General features: G+C 58.7%; 2 protein-coding genes across 3 annotated transcripts in view; one reads left to right on the forward strand and one right to left on the reverse strand.

Annotated features, from left to right (window-relative positions):
• NPHP4 (nephrocystin 4) overlaps positions 1-9883 on the reverse strand; it is a 107369-nt gene extending 97486 nt beyond the window's left edge. Inside the window, exons 1-2 of the mRNA XM_032863247.1 lie at positions 9785-9883; positions 2716-2897 (exon numbers count right to left, since the gene is read on the reverse strand). Coding sequence (XP_032719138.1) covers positions 2716-2850 — 135 coding nt within the window. The 5' untranslated portion in view covers positions 2851-2897; positions 9785-9883. The remainder of the gene's footprint in view (positions 1-2715; positions 2898-9784) is intronic.
• A 316-nt stretch (positions 9884-10199) lies between these two features.
• KCNAB2 (potassium voltage-gated channel subfamily A regulatory beta subunit 2) overlaps positions 10200-21326 on the forward strand; it is a 78381-nt gene continuing 67254 nt past the window's right edge. Inside the window, exon 1 of one of the 2 annotated variants that reach the window (XM_032863252.1) lies at positions 10200-10326. In XM_032863252.1, coding sequence (XP_032719143.1) covers positions 10211-10326 — 116 coding nt within the window. In that variant the 5' untranslated portion in view covers positions 10200-10210. The remainder of the gene's footprint in view (positions 10327-21326) is intronic. The other variant, XM_032863251.1, reaches the window with a different exon arrangement.

Here is a 21326-nt window from a genome sequence, read left to right on the forward strand (position 1 = left end):
TTTTCTGGGTATCTAGGTTGATTTCTAATTTAATACCAAACAAATAAACAAAAACATATGTATATATAAATACGTAAGTATACACATATAAGTACATATACACATACATACACACTCATAAATTACAATCTTTTTGAACCCACTGAGACTTACTTTCATGGCCCAGCACGGTCTGTCTTGGGGAATGCTCCACACGCACCTGAGAAGAGCGTGCATTCTATGTGTTGGTTATAGTGTTTTAGAGATGACTGTCGGGTCAAGGTGGTGGATGGTGTTTAGATCTTCCAAACCCTTATGGGTTTTTCGGTTTATTTGTTCTATCAATCACTGAGAGAGGAGGGCTGAAAGTCTCCAACGCGATAGTGAATCAACGGAGCTCCCTTTTCCTCTACACAGTTCTGCTTCCCGAGTTTGGAAGCTGTGTTACTGGGGGCTGTGCGCAGAAGAGCGATCACAGCTGGCCCGACCGTGACGCTTTGAAAGGCCAGTGTACGAGGCTGTCCCTCGGCTGGAGACTGTGCTAAGCGTTCAGGAAGTTCCCATCACCCTACTGACAACGGCACCCTGCGCCAAAACTGTACAAAGTGGTTTGTGCTCACCAGCTGCTTTCTTGCTGGGAGTCTGGAGTTTGGGAACATGCTAGGCAGACGACAGCCTCCTGAGCAGTCCTCAAAACCCCATGGCCACTGAGTCTCTAACGAGCTTGCTTGGCGGGAACATTTCACACGTGTTGTCCCAACTCTGCTGGGGGAACTGAATGTGTCTTGTGGGGTCCCGCTGGCAGAGGACCCCGAAGCACGTGCCTATCCTGCCCCCGTCCCCCCATATCCCTTTCCCAAGACTGATCCTACTCTGCCTCCTTTCGCTGTAGTAACTCTTTCCTGTGAGACTGATTCTGCGAGGAGTCCTGTGAGTCGTCCCCACGAGTCACGGAACCGGGGGTGGTCTCGCAGGCCTCAACAGCGGTGCTGCATGCACACCTGCCTTCCCGACGGCCGTCACCGTTAGGAAACGCCGCTCTATGTCTGCTAATACCCCTCACCGCGAAACTGACTTCGTCAGACGTCAGCCAGCACAGAGGCTTCTCACTGGGCTTACGTGGCCTACCTTTTCTCCATCCTCTTACCCTCCCACGTACAGTTCCTGTCTTTCTGTTTAAAGCGTGCTTTCTTACAAACAACCGATAATCGGGTCTGAAACAGTAACTTCTAACGCGTAACTCCGAGTCAGGAACTCCCCTTGTAGGAATGATGCCACAGACACACGTGTAATATGTGTAAGTGAGGTTCATCACTGCGGCAGCGTCTGGGAGAGCAAATGACCAGAATAAAGTCTGTGCTCCCCAGTCAGCCTGTGGATCAATCAGTGCCAGCTCATCCAGACAGAGAAACACCACGATGTGGAAAGAGAGAAATTCCTCGTGCCATGACATGAACAGTCTACAAAACATACGGCTGCGAATATTTTTCTCTTAAGCAAGATAATATAGGTATATTTATCTGCTGTATTTGCTTAGAGTTTCTGGAAAATTACACCAAAAAAGAGGTCACATTGGCTATGTCTAGCAAGGGACACAGATGCCATAGGGACTCCGTGGAATGATACACTTTCCTCACGTACCCTAGTGAATTTCAAACAACGATAATTACCTTTTCAGAACTAAATGCAGACGAACAAATGAAATTAAATGGGACAATAAATAAAATTTCCTTCCTAAAATTCCTAGGGGAGAGGACGGTGCCATCCACTATGCTGTGAGCTACTCCACGGCAGGGAGGCCGCTGGTGCTGTCTGCCTGGGGCCGGAGCCCAGCTGGCCACCCAGAGCAGGGCACCCAACACCACCGGCTGCCCCTCTCAGACTCTCTTCTGCTGTCAAGTGCGGGCGTGAGGCCTCCGGGCTGAGCGGGAAAGTGCCGGGCGGTAAAGGAGGAGGAGCGGCGGCCACCACAGGGCAAACACGGCGCCAACACACGGCAGGCCCTGGACTGGGGGGCTTGGAAGTGAACACTGTAGGGCGTGAGGGGTTTCCTAAAAGTGAGCCCTTACAGATCCACCACCCCAACGACCGTGAACACACCGAGAACTGCACTACCATCCGCAGGGGAAGACATGACCTGGCCAGGCCAAACCCTTAACTGAGTCATGTTCCCATTGGCAGGTCTGGCTCCTTCTCAGGCATCCCACTGGGTCTCCCTAGAACCATCCAGTGACGTGGGTGCTCTGTGGGCAGCGCAGAAGCACCAGCTTATCCAGCGGCTCCCTTGCCCCTGACGGACACAGACGGACACAGAGCCCCAGAGCAAGGGCCTGAGTGTGCCCAAGGCTGTGGGACCTCCAGGCACACGGCTTCCACCAGGATACACCCAGAGCTCTGCCCCCGCACTCCCAGCCGCCAGGCTGCGAGCAGGCCGTGTCGGGTCAGGCACGGGCCCACCTCCTGCAAACCTTGCTCAGAAACAACACAGGAAATCCGATCACCTGGGTTTTAAAATGGCTCTACTGTGGGCAGAGAGAAACCTTAACCAGTGTCGGAAGTGCTGACCGAGTCGCTGAATCACGTGTTCTCTGTGCTGACGAGCCACTTTGTGTCCAGATACTGCCGAGGCCCGAGGTAATGGATGCAGTGGCAGGACTTGAGTAAGCGAAAATCAATACCCCCTCAGCTGAGAGCAGTGGCAACAGGCACAGGACAATAAACAGCAAATTCCTTTACCTGCTTCATCAGTGGCCCGTCAAGCCACCTCAGGACAAACTGAAACGCTGTTGATTCCTTTAAAGGCTGGCGTGCTCTCTGTGGGTGGGGAGGGACCAGCACGTTTTGATCAAAAATCCTGAGCCAGTCATTCATTCTGCCAGTTTGAGGGTCTCCTGGGCCTCCAGGATTACCTGCACAATCTGTGTTCAAATAAATAAAAGAGTTATAAAGGCCAGAACGCTCAGAGTGATCCTGGAAGGTTCCTACCTCCCCCTGCATCCCAGAGGAACCTCCAACCGAAAACCCACACTTCGCAATTCCACCCTCCAAACCCCAGTGCAACAGACTAGGACCTGTGCTGCCCTCTCCTGGCAAACATGCCCCTCTGGCTCCAGATCCCCTCTGTCCCTGCTCTCAGGAGCCAACTACAGCAAGACTATACCGGCCTCATTAACTGGCAGAGAGATAGGCACATGCAAGGCTGCTCTCCTCTGTACAGTTGTGAAGGCTGAGCACTACACAACAGTGCCAGGCCTTGGGAACTAGGGCCATCATTGTAGAAGGGACCTGGAAGCATGACCCAGTCAGAGCCAAGGAGATGCACATCTCAGTTTCCCCTGGCTCTGCAGAGAGAAGGAAATATTCTTCTCTTCAGCCCTCAGGGTAGAAAGGTCATCAATATGGAGCTGTCAGGAGCCACCGTAGGAGCAGCTTCCTTGAGACCCACAGGAAGAAAGCAAGCAGAGCCAAAGCAAAGCAAGGGCCAATGGGTCTAGGTGCCACGAACGGAGCCCTGGCTCAAGGACACCCTGAAGCCACCGGACGGCTCCACCACACAAACAGCCTTTTGTTGCCAAAGCCAGTGGGACAGATTTTGCATGTTGTGGGCTTCTGGGTGGCCTGGCTCACTAAGGACGTCATCCGCCTTCCAGACAGCCAGAGATCGGGACCTTCCCTGTTCTCTGGCCTCTTGTCAGCGGACCCTGAATCTTAAGCTCTGGGCTTTGATAAGAACCTGAATTCTGTGCACTAAAACGACACACAAGATAGGGAGACTTCATCTCCCAAGACAGTGGCTCCTTAAATGGGGTCCCCAGCCCCTGCAGCTCCCCGGGCTTGTCCAGGGCTCCACAAGGTGAAAGCTATTCTCATAATAGTCAGATGCGCTTTGCCTTTCTCAGTGCACGGGCATTTGTACCCATGGAGCAAAGGCAAGCATGGGTGCAGCAGCCGGGCCCCCATGAGCCCGTTGTATTACATCCTGACCCTTGTCACTCTGGGACAAGGGAAGGACACAGCACACACGGCTGCCACGAGCGTCCCTGGCACACGTCCCCCGCTGGCCAGCGACACCGTAACCTTTACTAAAAGAGCCACCGAGCGACGGACCAGGCTTATTCCCAAAGTCAGGCACTTCGCAGATGGTCTCTCAAACATCAACTGAATGAGTCTGTCACTTCCAGGAAAACTGGTACTGAGAATGGGGCTTGCAGGCAAACTCAGAACTGGGACACTCTGTATCCTCTGCTGCGAACCTGACAGCTTCCTCCTCCTTAAAAACGTGCCAGGCGATGGATGGGGACGGCGACAATTTCACCTGCTGAGACCGCAGGATTAAATGTGCAAGAATCCGGAAGGTCCACACGCCTCAGAGGCAGTGTTTTCCAGGCGAGCGATGCACCATGAGGGAGAGGCCCGTGTGAGCGGAAGATCCAGCCACAGTGCAGGACAGACTGAAGGACGATAACCAGGGCACATGGCCTGGCAGGGTGCCCAAGCCCACACCGCACGGACCTTTAAGAAACCACCACGGTGAGGGACGCCTGGGTGGCTCAGTTGGTTGGACGACTGCCTTCGGCTCAGGTCATGATCCCGGAGTCCCGGGATCGAGTCCCACATCGGGCTCCCAGCTCCATGGGGAGTCTGCTTCTCCCTCTGACTTTCTCCTCGCTCATGCTCTCTCTCACTGTCTCTCTCTCAAATAAATAAATAAAATCTTAAAAAAAAAAAAAAAAGAAACCACCACGGTGGCGTGTGGGTGAGGTACGGCAGGAGAACATCCACATCTCTAGGACACTCTTCCCTTCTCGGGGTGACACTGAGTTTCTTTCAAATACGTCAACCACAACAACTTTGTCAACAGATGAGACAAGCCTCGGGGTGCCTGGGTGGCTCCATCGGTTCAGCCTCTGACTCTTGGTTTGGGCTCGGGTCTTGATCTCAGGGTCATGGGATCGAGCCCCAAGTCAGGCTCTGCACTCAGCGGGGAGTGTGCTTGGGATTCTCTGTTTCTCTCTCTCACTCTCTCCCCCCCCCCCGGCCCCCCCCCCCCCCCACGCTTGTGAACTCTCTCTCAAATAAATAAATAAATCTTGGGAAAAAAAAAAAAATAAGTCTATATGAGACCCAGCCGTCTACTATGCCAGATGCTACAGAAACTTGCAAAAATGTAAAACCATCCCTCTTCCTGCTAATTTTTTTGTTCTGAAAAACAGTTGGTCTTCATAAAAAGAACATTTTACACCAACATGTAACGGGTCTATTGTTATCCCCACGTGAGCAGCAACCTTCCTAATGTTTCTCAGTCTTCGTTTCCAATACAGCAAATACTGGCAAACATAACTAAAGTCTAAACAAAAGGTCTTTGGGGTCCTCCGCACTTTTTTAAAGTGTAAAGGAGTAGGAGACCACGGAGTCTGAGAAAGGCTCTTCTAACAGGACCCTCTGCCTTTGCAGGCTGTGTGGGGAGCGGAGGGAGCCCCTAGAACATGGGCTTGATTGGCCTGGAAAGCTCCACCACATCCAGGGGGCCCAGGCACAGAGCCCTGCCCCCACTGGAGCGGCCCCCGCCCCCAGCCCCTGCAGGCAGGCCTACACTGCAGGATCCAGACCAGGACCGTCACCACATGAGCACTGACGCACACATGCGTTGCTTTTTCGTTCCTTTTTTGTTGCTTTTATCAGCTTGATAACTTTGTGTTTTTTGGGTTTTTTTTAAGATTTTATTTATTTGACAGAGAGAGATCACAAGTAGGCAGAGAGGGAGAGAGAGAGAGGGAGGAGGAAGCAGGCTTCCCGCCCAGCAGAGAGCCCGATGCAGGACTCGATCCCAGGACCCTGAGATCATGACCTGAGCTGAAGGCAGAGGCTTAACCCACTGAGCCACTAAGGAACGACCCCCCCCACCCAAACCCACACGTGGGAAGTCTGCCCACAATCTGGGGCAGGGCACTTGGTGATGAACATGTGACCCGCACTGTGCCAATCATCGTCGTCCCCGGGAGTCCAGCCACAGTTCCCTCTGGAGAGGCCGTCTCTGTTGGGAGGGCAGGAGCTGCCCAGGCCAGCCCGAAACCCCAGGGGCTACCCTGCCACTCCAGGGAGAGCCTGAAGTCAAAGCCAGCCCAGGGGAGACTGGTGGCGACCGGGGTAGGGAGCCCTGCCAACAGAACCCAGACCTCTAGGAGGAGACAGCCTGATGGAAGGCAGCCGCCACTCCCATCGGAGCAGAGCTGCGAGAGCCAAGAAAAGCCCTTGGAGGCTTTCATGCCGGCTAAGTAAGGGCCCCAAAGACGTCTACGTCCTAATCCCCAGAACCTGTGAATGTGGGACCTCACGTGGCACAAGGGCCTATGGAAGCATGATTAAGTGAAGGACCTTAAGGTGGGGGAAAATAGCCTGAATTACATAGATGGGCCTGAGGTAGTCACAGGGTCCTTGTAAGAGGGAGGCAAGAGGGTCAGAGAAAAGGTTGGGTGACCGCCAAGCAGACGAAGTGCAGGAGGGAGGGGCCACAAGCCAAGGACCGGCTAGAAAAGGCAAGGAAACAGATTCTCCCCCAGAGCCTTCAGAAGGAACACGGCCCTCCCACACCTTGACTGTAGCCCAGGGATACTGATTTTGGGCTTCTGACCCTCCAGAACAGAAAGAGGATAAATCTGGGCTTGAGCCACCCAGTTTGCAGTGTTGTTACAAAAGCCACGAGACACTCACACTGCTACCACTTGTAAGCAGCAGAGACCTGATACCCGGCAGGAGGGCCCCCTGCTCAGGAGAGCATCTAGGAGGCTCCAGGGGCCAGCTGCTGGGCCCACCCGCTCCCCGTGCTTCCTGTGGTCACAGCACCTGCCCCCTGGCCAACCACTTGAGTAAGGGGGTCTACGTTCCTGTGTCCTTGGCACCTGGCTCACCATCAGAACTCAATAAATTTTCATAAAATCAAATTGAGGTTTCAATAAAGTTGACTCCCAAGCATTTTTAAGACAAATAGTGTTTTCCTACTAACTTTCACTACAAAATGGAGAGATTAAGTCACACAAAGTGAGTGCCATTAAGGACTGAAACTTCCTGGGGCGCCTGGGTGGGGCAGTCGATGAAGCGTCTGCCTTCTGTGCAAGTCATGATCCCCAGGTCCTGAGATCGAGCCCCACATCAGGCTCCCTGCTCAGTGGGAAGCCTACTTCTCCCTCTCTCTGCTGCTCCCCCTGCTTATGCTCTCTCGTTCACACACACTCTCTCTCTCAAATAAATAAAATTAAAAAAAAAAAAAAACCCTTCCTGTGTAGAAGCCCTTCATGTCTCGGGAGCCCTGCGGCAAAGCATCACCTTCAGAAGGCGCCTCTGCACGCTGCCCGCGGTGCTCCCCCAGCGGGAGGACGTGTCTCCTTTGCAGGCCGTTCCAGACTTGCCCCAGATTCCTCACCCAGCACCTCCTTCCCCTCCCCCTGACTACCGCGCATAGCCAGCAGATGCTGAAGAACACTTCTTCCGTGCAGGTCCACCTGGCAGAGAAAACACATCCCCGGGACGGCCCTAGGCTGTACCGTAGGACGCACACCGGGAGGAAAGGCATCCTTTCCAAAAGGGAGAGCCCCCCAACCAAAATAGCGAGCCAGGCATGTGGAGGAAGGCAGCAACAGTCCAGATGGGCGATGGAGGGAGAGGGCACCTGAGACACAGGCTCTTGGGAATGGGAGACAGGTGGGCACAGAGCTCTTTCTCCCAACCCCCACCTGACTGCCACCTGACCCTCCTTCCCTCTCCAGCCACTCTGGCCCCACTCTGCCCCAGCTACAATTCCTCCTGGACACCACAACCTCTCGGTTCCCCTCGGCACATACATGTCCCCCTAGAAAATCCCCACTCATCCTCTAGGACACAGAGCAGATGCCCCTTCCTCAGGGTGAGCACTCCCATCCCCCACCAGTTGCTCCCCGACAAGGGATCCTGTCACAGAAAGTCACTATGCTGCTACTGTCCTGCAAGACTGAGCTCAGTGAGGTCAAGGCTAGGTCCTCAGCGAAAATCTTTTAATGATTAAGTAAATAATTAAATTACACTGTGCAGGACTTAAGAATGCTATGGAGGGAAGACAGAAGGACTTTTGGAGCTAGATGAACAATGAAGAGAAAACAGGGAGGGCTCCCTGCTTTGAGCCCACAGAAAGGGTTCTCCAGGGCAGAAATGACACCAGAAAATGCACCAGCTTTCACAGCCCTACTGTGAGCCAGGCGCACACAGACCTTTTCATGGGTATTATTCCAACAACTGTGTAGATGAGTATCACAGACAAGGTCAGTGACGCTCGGGTTAAAGGGCCAGGCCAAAGCCACACGGCTGGTCATAACCGGCCTCAAAGCCACTACGATCAAAGCCAGGAGAGGCCCTGGAGCCTGCAGCGGGACATGGGCTGAGGAGCCCCGGCTAACCCCCACTGTCCTCAGACTTCAGCGAGTCTGTTGCCCTCCCTGCCTGTGTCCCATCTACAGGATGGGGGGGGGGGGCCCTGCTCAGCACACCTCTTCTGTTCCAGTGCCTGCAGTGATGGAGACTGCCGCCAAACACCAGGTCTTTAAGAAGCTAAAAATCCAGTGGGGGAAAGACAAGGGAGCGGGTGTGAGCTGCACAAAGGAGACAAGCCTAATTCTGTCTCCTTGGGGGGGGGGGGGGCAGCAGGCAGAGAGAACAGGGAACTCCAGCACCGAAGAGGGAAGCCAGGAGGAAATCTCATCAGCGATGGTTCCCCGGAGAAGGAGCGGGGCCAGAGCCATGAGGAGCTGCGCAAGCGGAGGGGGGAGGGGGGCTTCCTTCCAAGCAGAGTACAAGAGCTGGGATGCCGAAGACTGAGAAGCTTTGGGAAGCTTTCCGGGGAGTGCGTGGAGGTGTCATCAAGCACTGCCCAGAATGCCCTCACTCAAGCAATCCTCTTTGCGTACCTACCAGGTGCCAGACACTGGAGAAACCGTCCTCAACTCAGCAGACGGGCTCCCTGCCCCCTGGAGGGTGTCTGGGGTGAGGCAGAGACAGGATTTAAGTTAGCACACAGCGAGGCCGCGCTGCGAGCTCTGCGAGCGACCGGGAGGCGTGCAGCGCGCTGAGCTGGGACGGGCGCAGGGCTGGAAGCGGAGCCCCGAGTCCCAATCACCGGGCAGCGCAGCCCTGAAGACCGGAGCGACTGTCTGCCCCGGAGACAGGCCCTGGAGACGCGCACAGGTGGGGCCTCTGGGCCGGAAGGGACGGGCAGGAGAGCAGGGCGCTGGGGCTGCGGGACGGGCCCAGGCGGCCAGCCCCAGGCCGGTCAGGAAGGCAGCGAGAGGGCCCGCGGCGGGCAGGGCGGCCCGAGGCAGGCAGGACCCGCAGGGCGGGCAGAGCCTCCCGGAGGAGGCCCGGAGTCTCGCCGCCTCCGCTGGGCCGCAGCTCTGGGACGCGCCGGCGGGAACAGCCCCCGGCGGAGACGAGGACGCGGCCGGGGCACAGGCACCCTGCAGGGTCCCCCGCTGCGGGACGCCGAGCGCGGAGGGCCGGCGTCGGGGCCTCCCCAGAGCCGGGGCCGTGCGCACCGCGCCCGTCTGAGCCGAGAGGCAGCAGAGGGCGCGCGCTGGGCCCCAGGGAACCCCGACGCCCACGGGAAGCCTGGGCCGCACCGAGCGTCAAGCCGGGGCCGGGATGCGAAGGACGCCGGCCCCCGGTCCCCGCGGAGAGCCGCACGGAGCACCCCCACCCCGGGCCCCGGGAGACCCCCGCCCGCTCGGCCGCCCTTCCCCGCGGCGCCCGCCGGCGTGGCTCCGCCCGCCGCCGGCAGCGTTACCTAGGAGACGGCCCGCCGCGGCCGCGCCCCGGCCGCCGAGGCTCAGGCTGTGGGGGACGCGCCCCCACCGCGGGCCCAGAGCCCCGCCCGCCGGCCGGTACCCGCCGGAGCCGCAGGCCGAGCCGGCTGAGGACAGGCCGAGGGTCGCCCGCCCGCCGCCACCGCGGGAGGAGCCTCGGAAGGCGGCGCGGCGCGCGCGGGGGCCGGGAACCCGCCCCGCGTCAGCGTCGTTGGCAGGGCCTCGGGACCAATCGGAGCCCCAGCCCCGAGGCTCCGCTCCTGCAGCGCCATCCAATCGGCGAGGCGGCGGGCCCGTCCTGATTTGCATGGCCGGCGACCCCTCAGCCAATTGGCATATGACTGGCGTGAAGGCGAACCAATGAGAAGCTAGCGGAGGCGTGGCCCCGGGCGTCCCACGAGGTGAAGATGCTGCGGGCGGAACCTGGCGGAGCGAGCGGGATTCGGGGGCGCTCAAGTCGCCGGGGCAAGGCGGGAAGGAAGATCCGGAGCGGGGGACAGGATTCGGAGCTGGAGCCCCCCAGGTAAGTGTGGGGGTACCCCGCGGGCCGCGCCGTCCACCGCCGTGCGCCGAGAGAGCGGCGGCGGGCACCCGCGAGGCCCGCGCTGATTCTCCATCTCCTCTTCCCCGGCGCGTCCCCGCGCCCGCCTCCGTCCTCACCTCCTCTCCAGCCGGCTCACCTCCTCCTCCACCACCTCCCTTCCCCCATCCCGCCCGACCTTTCAGCTCCCATCCCCGACCCCTGCCCCAAACTTCATCCCTCCCCTTGTCCCGGCGCATTCTTCCCCATCTCCTCCACCTTCCCTTCCCGCAGCCTCGCCTCCCCCTGCCCCCATCCCCCCTTCCCATCCCCTCTCCCGGCCTCTGCGCAGCCCCATCCGAGCGCGTCTGGTCACGGACCTCCCCATCTCGCCTCCTTGTTGCTCCTGAAGGCTCGTCCTGCCTCTCGCTCCTGATCGCTGTCCCCATCCTCCCATCCGTTCTGCTCCCAGCCCCTACATCTCCTCCCGTGGACGCTCTCTCTCCACCTTGCAGATCCCCAGGACCTTGGCACTCCCTTCCTGCACCAGTTCCCCTGGCTACCTACACACCCAACCCCACCCAACGCCGTCCCTGGGCCCCTTTCCCATCGTCAGCTTCTCCTCTCCCTGCCTCCCTACCTGCTGCTGCTCCCGCAGGACGCAGAGACCCCGCAGCCGCACCTCTCTTCCTGCTGCAGTGGCCGCAGCCCGTGTACCTGCCCACCTTGCCACCCTCCCACCCAGGCGCACCCTGGCTCTGCTCCTCCTGGCATTTGTACTGGGGGATCCCATGGGGGACTGCGCTTTGCCTAGAACATCCTAGGGGGCTCTAGGTGGGAAACCCCTTAGGATCCTTTCCTGCCTTCCTTCCTGGCCACTGTCACCCTCCCCACCCCACCCCCACTTTCCTTCTCAACCTCACTTTATGATTCAGCATTTTTGGGGTTGGTAACTTTCTTTGCTTCCTGGCATGGCAGGACTGAGCTGTGGGGCTGAAAGCTGGGGGTCTTGACCTGGTAGTTGGTTACCACAACCACCTTAAGAAACGGACCTGAGTTGCCTGGTGGGGACAGGGATGGGAAGCGGGGGCCCAGCCGGTAGGGGCTGCCTTCTCTCCCTTTCATTTGTCTGTCCTGTGTTGAACTGCATCCAAGGGGAGATGACATAAGTAATAGCTCTTGGGGAAATGGACTATTAGCATTTATGGAAATTAATACATGCACATCCGAGGAGTAAGAACACCAAGTTCAGGCCACAGCTGTCCCACTGTCTGTTGTTTCAGGATTTCTTCTTTCTCTGCAACTTCTCCTCCTCCTCAAAAATGCCATCCCCCTTCCAGTGCCAAGAGCGAGCTCCCACTCCTAACACATTGCAGGGCTCGGGGACCCGCGTGTGTGGGGGGCCCCATCTGCCCTCCTGATTATTGCTTGGAAAAACGTCCACCTGCAGAGCCAGGCTCATGTGCTGTCCCTGGGCTCCTGCCCGAGTGCTGTCTCAGTGGGGGCCCAGAGGGCATTGGCTCCCCAAGTTGCGTCCTTTAAGACACTCTAGGTCCATACACAGCCTCAGTGGCACTGAAGGTGTGTGCGTTACCGCACGTTCCTGCCTGGCAAGCAAGCTGGGGGGGGGGGGTCCCATATAAAACCGGGTCCAGCTGCTTGTGTGTCTTTCTATGCTACCAGTTGCCAGACACCAGGCGCCCTGCTTAGCACCCCCGGGACTCGGCCAGGCCATGGGGATGGGGATTGTGAAAAATGGGAAACCCAAATATCATGCTCAAAGCCCTTTTGGGTCTGGATGTGGAGCCTGGTTGGGAGGAAGTGGGCCCCAAAGCAATTGCACACCGCCAAGTGGAGAGAGCCGGGCACCACTTCTTGCCTTGTAAGGGTCACGGCCGGCGGTGGGTGCTGGGGGTCTGAGGGCCAAGTGAGCTCTAGATGGGACAGCTTGAGAGGCCTCACCCCACAGGGCTGGCTTGCTTTCTTGCCTTTACATTTTCAGTGATCTTGTAAACCTCAAATGATTCAGGAGGAAGCTAGTGGCACAAGTTTTGTTTGGCAGTTTCCGGTGAGGGCTCAGAAGGAGGGAGCCTGTTTGTTGATCCCGGGCCCATGGCAACTGGACAGCGCAGCGTGTGGCAAAGGAAGGTCCCCTCGCTGCTAGAACCTGTGTAACATGCTTCGTTTCCGGGGACTCTGGCTGAAAGCAGAACGTGCGTAGTCTTTGACAAAAGTCTCGGTGACCTTCATGTCAGCAGAGGTCCCAGACCAAGAGTGGTTTCCTGGAGTCCCTGGATAACGGCAAGACAGTGGCAGCTGCCAGCGGCGTTTGGGGAAGACCGTCTCTGATGGTGTCTAGGGCCAGAGACACGGTGCTCCCTCCATCCCCTCTCCTCGCAGCCAGGGGGGGTCTCACCTCAAAGAGGCAAAAGGTTTTGGCCATCTCCCCCAAACAAAGGAGTCCACGGAAACCCAGAGGCAGAGACTTCTCCAAGGTCACTCAGGGGCAGGGGCGGATCCCAGATAGACCCTTTGCATCCCACTAATGGAAGTGCAGGTCACGTCTGTGACTCCCATGGCTGGAGGATACTGGCTCCCTGTGCCTGTGCCCAACCATCGGGTTTGGCTGCCCTTCAGGAAAGCCACTCTGGAAACATTGCTGACATGCAAAGAGGAAACTGGAGCCCAGGGGTGTATCTGCATCACTGGGGAGCCGTTGGGAGTGGGGGATACCATCAAACACAGAGAATTCTGGTGATACCACCTGCCCAGCCTGGCAGGTCCCCAGAGCAAAGGTGCCATGTTTCCAGAGATGTCACCAAAAAGATGGCAGGGGGCCAAGACACTGGGCAAGATGAAAGGGGAGAAGAGACTTGGGTCTTGCTGGGCTTGCACTTTAAACCTTGCTCCATGATGGGTCCTTGTAACCCTGCAAGGTGGTCTGGGTACCCTGGATGGGGAAACTGAGGCACGGAGTGGTGGAGAGAATGATGGAGACTCCCAAGCTCCTAAGGACACCTTTGGTCCCTACTGTGCCAGAACTGAGACAGGTACCAACTCTGTCCCACCGTGCTCCAGAAACACCAGACATCCCCGCACACACACTCACAGATGGGTCTCAGATGCACAGGACAGTCAGGGTTCAGTCCTGGCTCCCAGGGGACATGGAAATCCACCATTTGCATGAAGGGAAGCCCAACCCGCACAGTTGTCTGGTCGCTCCAGGCCCTCTCTCGGGGGTGGCGGAGAGGAGAGGCAGTCCCCTCTTGGCTCAGCCGCCTCAGGGGGGGAAAGAGACCAGGGCCTCGCCCAGGAGAGCGCACACACAGGGCAGGTGGGAGCATCACCCACCTGGCCACGCGGTCAGCTGAGGGGGTGGCTCAAGGCTTTCCATTCAGCCTGCCCTTGGCAGGTGGGAGAGCCTCCCTGCTGGTGAGCGTGAGCCCCTTCTTCCTGGCCTTTCCATCCCTGTATACCCCAGAGGAGCTCTGGGCCCCGTGGTCCTCAGCCTGAGGGCACCCCATGGCCACGCACCCGGCTTTCTAACTCATAGCCCTGCAGGACAGGGTCTCAGGAAGCTTTTCCTGCTCTGCCAGATGGTCACGTACTTAACCCTGGAGACCTCGGGCATGCGTGTGGGCTTGGGTGGGTCCCTCGTAGCAGAGCCAAGCCCTGCAACCCTGGCCCACATCCCTGGCCCCCGCCTTCCTTGACCTCCCTCCTCACAGGCTGCCTGTCACTCCTTTCTCACTCCAGCACGGGCACTTACAGCCTTGGCTCTCGATGCCACGTGGGGTACAGATAAAATAGGACTGGGGCAAGGGAAGGAGCAGAGAGGGGACAGTCTCCCTCAGCTTCACACCCATGCTGCAGACTCAGAGCATCTCCCGCAATGGACATCTTGGGCCCTGGCTACTGGGCCTCGGTTGGGGTCTCTCCCACAAGTGGAGGCTGAAAACCAGGCACGCCTTTCTTCTCAGGCCCCCACCCTGAGTTCAAAACAGATCAGCGAACTGGTCATCACCAGGCCAGTTTCTGCTGCAAATGAGCAGCGCCTCATTTCGTCTTAACACCAGGTCTGGTCCACAGGGCCCTCGGTCACCAGTCTGGCCCACGGAGTGCGGTGGGGGGTTAGCTCTGCGTCTCCCTCCGTCTCCTGCTCTCACCTTCCCAGCCGCCTGGCTTCATTCTGGTGCCTCCCTATTTCTGGAGGGGCAAATTGAGACGATGTGAGCCCAAGCCCAGGGACAGCTCTGGCTCATCGGGGGTGCCCACTCAGTGTCTTCTAACCCCTCACCTTCTGCTTCCAGTCACGGACTGAGCCCAAGTGCTCACCCTACCCGGACCAGGGGGGCTCCCCAGAAAGCTCTCACAGTGACTTGGGTCCCCTTTTGAGCGACTTTATGATCCCCGTCAGGACCAGAATGGGCTGCCTGTTCTTGGGCGACCGCCTGGGAAGGCCCAGCCGCCTGCTTTATGGAGGGTGGGGAGGACGGTCCTGTGGCTTTTGGTCTGCAGAGAGGAGCCTCCCAGTGCTTGGAGGGACATGCCTCGCCCCGTCCTCCATCACCTCAGGCCACTGCACGCCTGCAAACCCACACAGTGGGGTCTGCAGAGTCACCCTCTGAGCACACCCACCCCCCGCTTCGCCACAGCATGTCTTCACGTTCCCTCCTCGGTAGCCGCGGGATCTTTCAGAGCAAACCAGCCCTGATGTCCACAAGCAGCCAAGGGCAGAAGGATCTAGAAGTCTTGGTATCCTGAACGCTCTGAGGCGGCAGGGCCTCTCTGGAAATTGTGCCCCCCCACACACCCCTTGTAGTTGGAGGCGAGTCGGAAGAGACTAGAAGGCACAAACAGGGACGTTCTGACACTCTGTCTTCGCTGGCATTTCTGCCTACGGTGTGACTGCTGAGCGGGGAGCAGGGAGGCTCCGGGGGTCCTGGGGCCCTAGGCATGCCAGGCAGTCCTGAGCCAGGAGCACACACACCAGAACCACAGGGACTGGTGCCCAGAAACAGTCTCCCAAGGGTCCAGGAGAGCAGCTCAGCGAGCTTCTTCTCCCACCAGCACTGGTCTGGGGGAACCGCACTCTGAGAAACACTTCCCAGCTTGTTCTGTTTACTGGTGAGCTCCCCACTCCTGCTTCTCCTTAAGGCTGCGCAAGAGGAAGCTTTGATCACTGGAGGGTCTGATGAGAAGGGCTGCACTGGGGTTCCCTCAATTCTGGGGAACGGAGGAAGCCCACATTTCACTGGAATGACCTGCTAGGCTCTTCTCACCTTCGAACCCCTACTTGTGCTTTTATCTCGACAAGCCTGGCAAGATGCTGTTGGCACTGGCTGCTGGGTCCTCTGGGACTGAGGTCTGGCTGGGGATGCTGCTGGTCTGGTCACGTGCGTGATGGGGTGCCGAGGAAGCTGGGACTCCGCAGAGGGGCAGGCTCTGTCACTATGGTCTTATCCTGTGGCATCCCCCCTCCCCCATCTCTGCAGCGCCCTTCCCCCCCCACCCCCCTCCAGGAGGTATTGCCTTTCCCTCTCAGTGAAAAGGTATTTTTAGTCTCCCTGGCCAGGAGGTGTTCAGGTGTCAGAGACAAGAGGCCTGGAGCCATCTCTGTCCCTTTGCTCCTGCAGAGGACACACAACGCCCAGAATGGGAACTGCAAACCCCAGCCGGAAAGCACTTCCTTTCTGCAGGGCCACAGGCACATGTTGACTTCCCCACAGCAGCAGACACGTCCCTGTTTACACCCACTCTATTGAAAAAGGGGACCCGGGGGTGTCTGGGGACTGGCCGGGGCCCTTTGGAGGCACCAGGGAATGCTGCCTTGCTGTGCTTTTCCTTCATCCTGAAAGATGGGTCTCAGGCCACTGGGGTGTGGAGGGACGTGGGACATGGACGCACTGTCCTAACGGAAGGATTTGTTCAGATGAGATGCACCAAGCATCATGGGTCTGATGCTGCAGCCTAGGGGTCTGGAGCTGCTCGGAGGAGGCCTCAACCCCAACCCTGGCTTTGTGCAGGTGAGGCCTGTGCTAGGTTCCCAGCCATTCCTTCACTGCCCCGGGGCGGTGCAGATGAGCTCACAGTCGGTGAGGGGAGACGTGGGGTCCGGAGCACAGAGGTGCACCCTCGGACCACAGCAGAAGTAACCGCAGACCAAGCAGGTGGCACCTGTGAGTGCGTCCCGTGTGCTCAGGAGAAGAGGGGAGGCCAAAGCCAGCAGGGCCACGGCAAATGTCAGAGGGAGAGAGGACGGGGCAGTGCTCCGGGCAGGGAGAACTGTGTGCAAGAAGTGCAGAGACAGCAAGGGGTACCGGGGCAACCTCAGGGAAGGACTCTGGGCCAAGGAGGAAGCTTCTGGGGGGGCTGCTCATCTTTACAAGAGGTTTCCTGCCTCCTCTGTGGGGCTGAGCTGGGTCAGTCATGCAGCTTGGGGAGAGGGAAGCCGACCAGCTCCCACGAGCCCCTGGGCCCAGCCCTGTGCATCCATCGGGGAGCCCCGAGCTCCCCAGCTGCCAGAGTCACACTGCCTTCCTGAACACACACTCCCAGAGCCAGTGTGCCGGGCCGGGCCCTCACTCCGTGCCTCACCCATGGTTAGAAGGCTCTGGCAAAGCCCACAGGGTGCCACTGAGAGGGCTGAGGAAAAGAGGGTTTCTCCCCCCACTCCAGCAGCCTGGTAAACACGGTAACCAGAGGGAACTGCTGGAGGGGCCCAGCCACCTGCCGGGCTGGGCTGTCTGGGTGCTGAGGGCCGGCTGGGCCCCACGGGAGGCCCGTGTGGGTCCCCGGGTGGCCACCTGTGTGGGCAGTAGGAGGGGGCAACAGGTGCAGTCCCAGGCTTGCACCCAGCGCTCTGCAAGCAAGGACATCACAGGCCAAAGGGCCCTTCTGCCTGCCCTTCGAGGGGACAAGAGGACCTCTGACCCCAGCTCAGGCAGAATCCCCGGTCCCTGAAGCAGCCCCGGGGGGAGCAGGCACTTAGACCGAATCAGGGTTTTCTTGCATTTGGCATCACTTCTCCAGCCTGTGGGCCTCCAGAAAGTACCCCCAGGCTTCTCACGCTGTGGCCCTGTAGTCTGGCGGCCACATTTTCTAGAGAAGGAACTGAGGCTCGGGGAGGGACCCTCCTTGTTGGCAGAGCGGGGTGGGGTCGAGGAGCTGCACTCCACCGCGGCCGGGGTTGGCTCCCAGAGCCCCCCCGCAGCATCCTGTAGGTCTCCCTGCACACCACGGCGGTCACTGCTGCTGGTGTCTGGTCGCTCCCGGCCCAGGTGCCTGTGGGGATGGGGCATATCTGCCTCATCACTGTTCTATCCCCCCAGCTCAGCCCTCAGACACGCACACGCCAGAAGCAGGCTCTCAGCAACCATGCGGTGCAGCGGGCTCTCCCAGAAAGCAGAGCAGGGTAGGAAATGCACCCGGAGCTCCCAGGCACCCAGTCAGAGGCGCCCCCTGCCAAGCTGGGAAGGGGCGTGGAAGCACAGCCCACAGACCGCACGCAGCCACCTGGCTCAGAATGGCGGGAGCAGGGAGCCATCAGGACAGAAACCAAACCTTGAGCCACGGTCCCTAGCACCCTGCTCCACGCATAGGACTGTCCTTAGAGGAGGGGTGCACCCATCGTGGAGGGGACTCTCGCGTCCTCAGCGCTGGCCTCCCCACTTCCCGAGCCAGACAGCCTGTGTCTGGTCCTCCAGGGAAAAGGTGGTGTCCCTGTACGTGTTGGTGAAAGGGCATCACCCCCTACCCCCACCACCCCAGGCCCCGGGCACACTTGTGTGGCCCAGGCTGTCTCCAGGATTTCTCAGTGCGCCCAACCCTCTGAAGCCAGCACGCCACACATCGGAGGCCAGCCTCGCCACCCGGCTCCCTCACTGCGTCCGTGCCCCGGGCTCAACTGCAGAGGGAGGTAAATGCCACCGCCCAGATGAGTCCCCACATTCTTTGTGAGGCGAGGCTCAGGCATGAAGTCATGTCCTCGGCCAGGACAGCTCTCTGGGCTCCCCTTCTGTCTACTCCCAGAGGCCCCGCTTGGAGGAGCCGACCTGCACTCACCACCTCATGGGCTCTGGGTCCCGCAGGTGAAGCCAGGGGACCAAGCCTGGGCTCCCTGGGGCAGACAAAGGCCACCCCCGCTGCAGACTCCCTGCTTTTTTCCCCCCACGCTGGCTGCCCGCCCAGGGAGTCTCCACAGCATGTCTTCCCCACCCGCGGGTCCAGGGCACGATTCTGGCATCCCCGGAACTGCAGGCAGTGCCCCAGGGAGGGCAGGGCAGCTGCTGGAGCCTGGCACCCAGCCAGAAACGGCCACAGGTGGGGACTCGGCGTGCGTGCTGAGAACCACTGTGGTCCTCGGGCTGGCATCGCAAGCCAGCAGCCACAGCCTCCCAGCCGCCTGGCCCCTGTCCTGCAGCCCCTCGGCCTCCCCAGACAGACCATGAGTTCAGTGCCCAGCAGCCAGGATGCCACTCGTGTTTACGCAGCCAAGCCGTTTCATTATGCAGAGATAATTCCTCCCCACTGCAGACACCGTCCCAGGGCATTCAGATTGAGTGGCCCCAGGGGGCAGGCAGACGAGGCCATGGTCCCAGGAGCATATCTATAGGAGAGCTGGGAGCCGCCTGGGGAAAGCCTGAACAGCTGCAAGGCTTTTGCCCTGCTGTGAGAAGGAGCGGCCCTCCGTGGATGCTGGGAGATGGTGATGATGGTGACACTGGTAATGATGGAGGTGGGCATGATGGTGGTGCTGGTGGCGATGGTGGTGATGATGATGGGGGTGGGGATGGGGGTGGTGGTGATGATGGTGCTGGCGGTGATGATGGGGATGATGATGGGCGTTGGGATGGTGGTGATGATGGGGATGGGGACAGTGGTGACAGGGATGCTGGTGGTCGTTGTGATGATGGGGATGATAATGGTAGTGATGATGGGGGTGGGGTGATGGGGATGATGATGGTGGTGATGATGATGATGCTGAGGGTGGTGGTGGGGATGGTGATGCTGACAACAGTGGGGATGGTGGGGATGGTGGTGGGGATGATTGTGGTGATAATGGGGAAAGGGACTGTGGTGACGGGGATGGCAGTGGTAGTAGTGATGATGGGGATGGTGGGGATGATGATGCTGACAACAGTGATGACGGTAATGACAACGATGGGGGTGGGGACGATGGTGATTATCACGGGGAAGGGGACAGTGGTGACGGGGGTGCTGATGGTGGTTGTGATGATGGGGATGGTGGGGATGATGATGCTGACAGCAGAGATGACGGTGATGGCGATGGGCTCAGTGGTGAGGATGGTACCTGTGATGCTTGCAGTCACTCATTATTTGTACCAGAGCTGTCCTTTGTCCCATAGCAGGTCTGCTGTTTGTCAGGGCCCTGCTAACACCTGGCCTGCATTTACTCTTAATCCTCCGGCCACCTCAGGATTAGGTAATGTGAGGTAATAGGATCCTCTGTGCTTTGCATGGCGGGGGCAGTGGAGAGGACAGAGCTAGACCATGACCTCAGAGGACTCCAGATCCCGTGTCCCAGACCAGCCTCACGAGTGGGGCAGATGCACACTCTCCTGGGCTCGGGTCCCCAGGATCCCTCATGAGGGGAAGCCCCAGGATGGCACAGCCCGGCCCCCAGCTAGCCACCCATGTTCCAGCTCCATTGGTGAGGAGCAGAGCTGGCAGAAGTCGGATCCCCATGCCTGGTGCCCACGGGCCCTCTGCACCCAAAGGGGGACTGAACCTGCAGCAGGAATAGTGCGATCAGGGAGGAGGGAACCCTCCCCACTCACCTGGCTGCTTTCACTTCGGCGGGCAGAGACATGGGTCCTCTGCATGTTCCTCACCCACGAGCACTTTCCCGAACGGAGCAACAGTCACTACGAGCGGCCTCGTTGTATCTCATGGTTTCCCGGTCATCCACTTACATTTCCTTAGGGACTTGGGCAGCTGTAGGGAGGTGTGTATACCTCTGAGTTCGTTTGCTCTCCCTACTACATTTTGTAGGTAGGACTTGCGAGTCCCGGACTAGGGACCTGAATTACCCCAGTTGTTGGCCCAGAAGACTGTGCCGTGGACCCCAGTAGTAGCAACAGCCCAGTAGAGTAGCTTCATCGCAACCTCACCAGCAATGAGTATTTTCATTTAAAAAAATTTTTTTCTGTTAATTGTGATCGCAAAGGTCTGTGTGCCTGGTGGCTGTCTTCTGCACAGCTTTTTTAATTCAGCAGAGCCTCTAATGGATGGGGTGGGGTAAAGCTGGCTTTCAGACTGCTGGTGTGGGGCTGCATGGGCAAGATATTAATCTTTCATGCCTCCATCCTGCGGCCTTAGGATGCAATCCTCTTTGGAACCGTTTGTTATTTATTCTTACAATCCCCGGGAAAGCAGGGAGAGCCCCAGGAACCTGCTCACAGATGCTAATGCCAGGAGAGCTGCAGAAATAGCCCTCAGACCCCCTCCTCCCCACCAAGGTATGGGACTAAGCCAGGGCCGGGGACACAGGGCTCCAGCCTCCCCCCACCCTCTCCCCCTGTAAAGGGCCTCCTCCCCTGAGAGAAGGCCGACCCTCTGCCTCCCATCCAGCCTGCTGACGCTGCAGGATGTAAGAGGTTAGGTGGGTACGTTAGTTCCCTAGCGCCTCCCAAACAAATCACCAGCAACTGTGCAGCTAGAAACAGCCGTGTGGACTCCCCCCAGTCCGGGAGGCTGGAAATCTGAAATCAAGGTGTGGGCAGGGCTGGTTCCCCTTGGAGGCTCTGGCCCGCTCAGGCCTCTCCCCCAGTTCCTGGTACGGCTGGCGATCCTCCGTGTCCTCTGGTTTATGGACCTGTCACCTACCTCCACCTTCACGTCCCCTTCCTTCCCTGTCAGCAGCTTCTGCTTTTCTTATAAGGACACTTGTCGCTGGATTCAGGGCTCTCCCTCCACCCCCCACCAATCAGGGTGACCTCATCACTGGGTCCTTACGTTAATTACATCTGCAAAGACCCTTT

This window comes from Lontra canadensis, unplaced genomic scaffold (genome assembly GCF_010015895.1).
Source record: "Lontra canadensis isolate GAN:19392208 unplaced genomic scaffold, GSC_riverotter_1.0 scaffold25, whole genome shotgun sequence".
NCBI lineage: Eukaryota > Metazoa > Chordata > Mammalia > Carnivora > Mustelidae > Lontra > Lontra canadensis.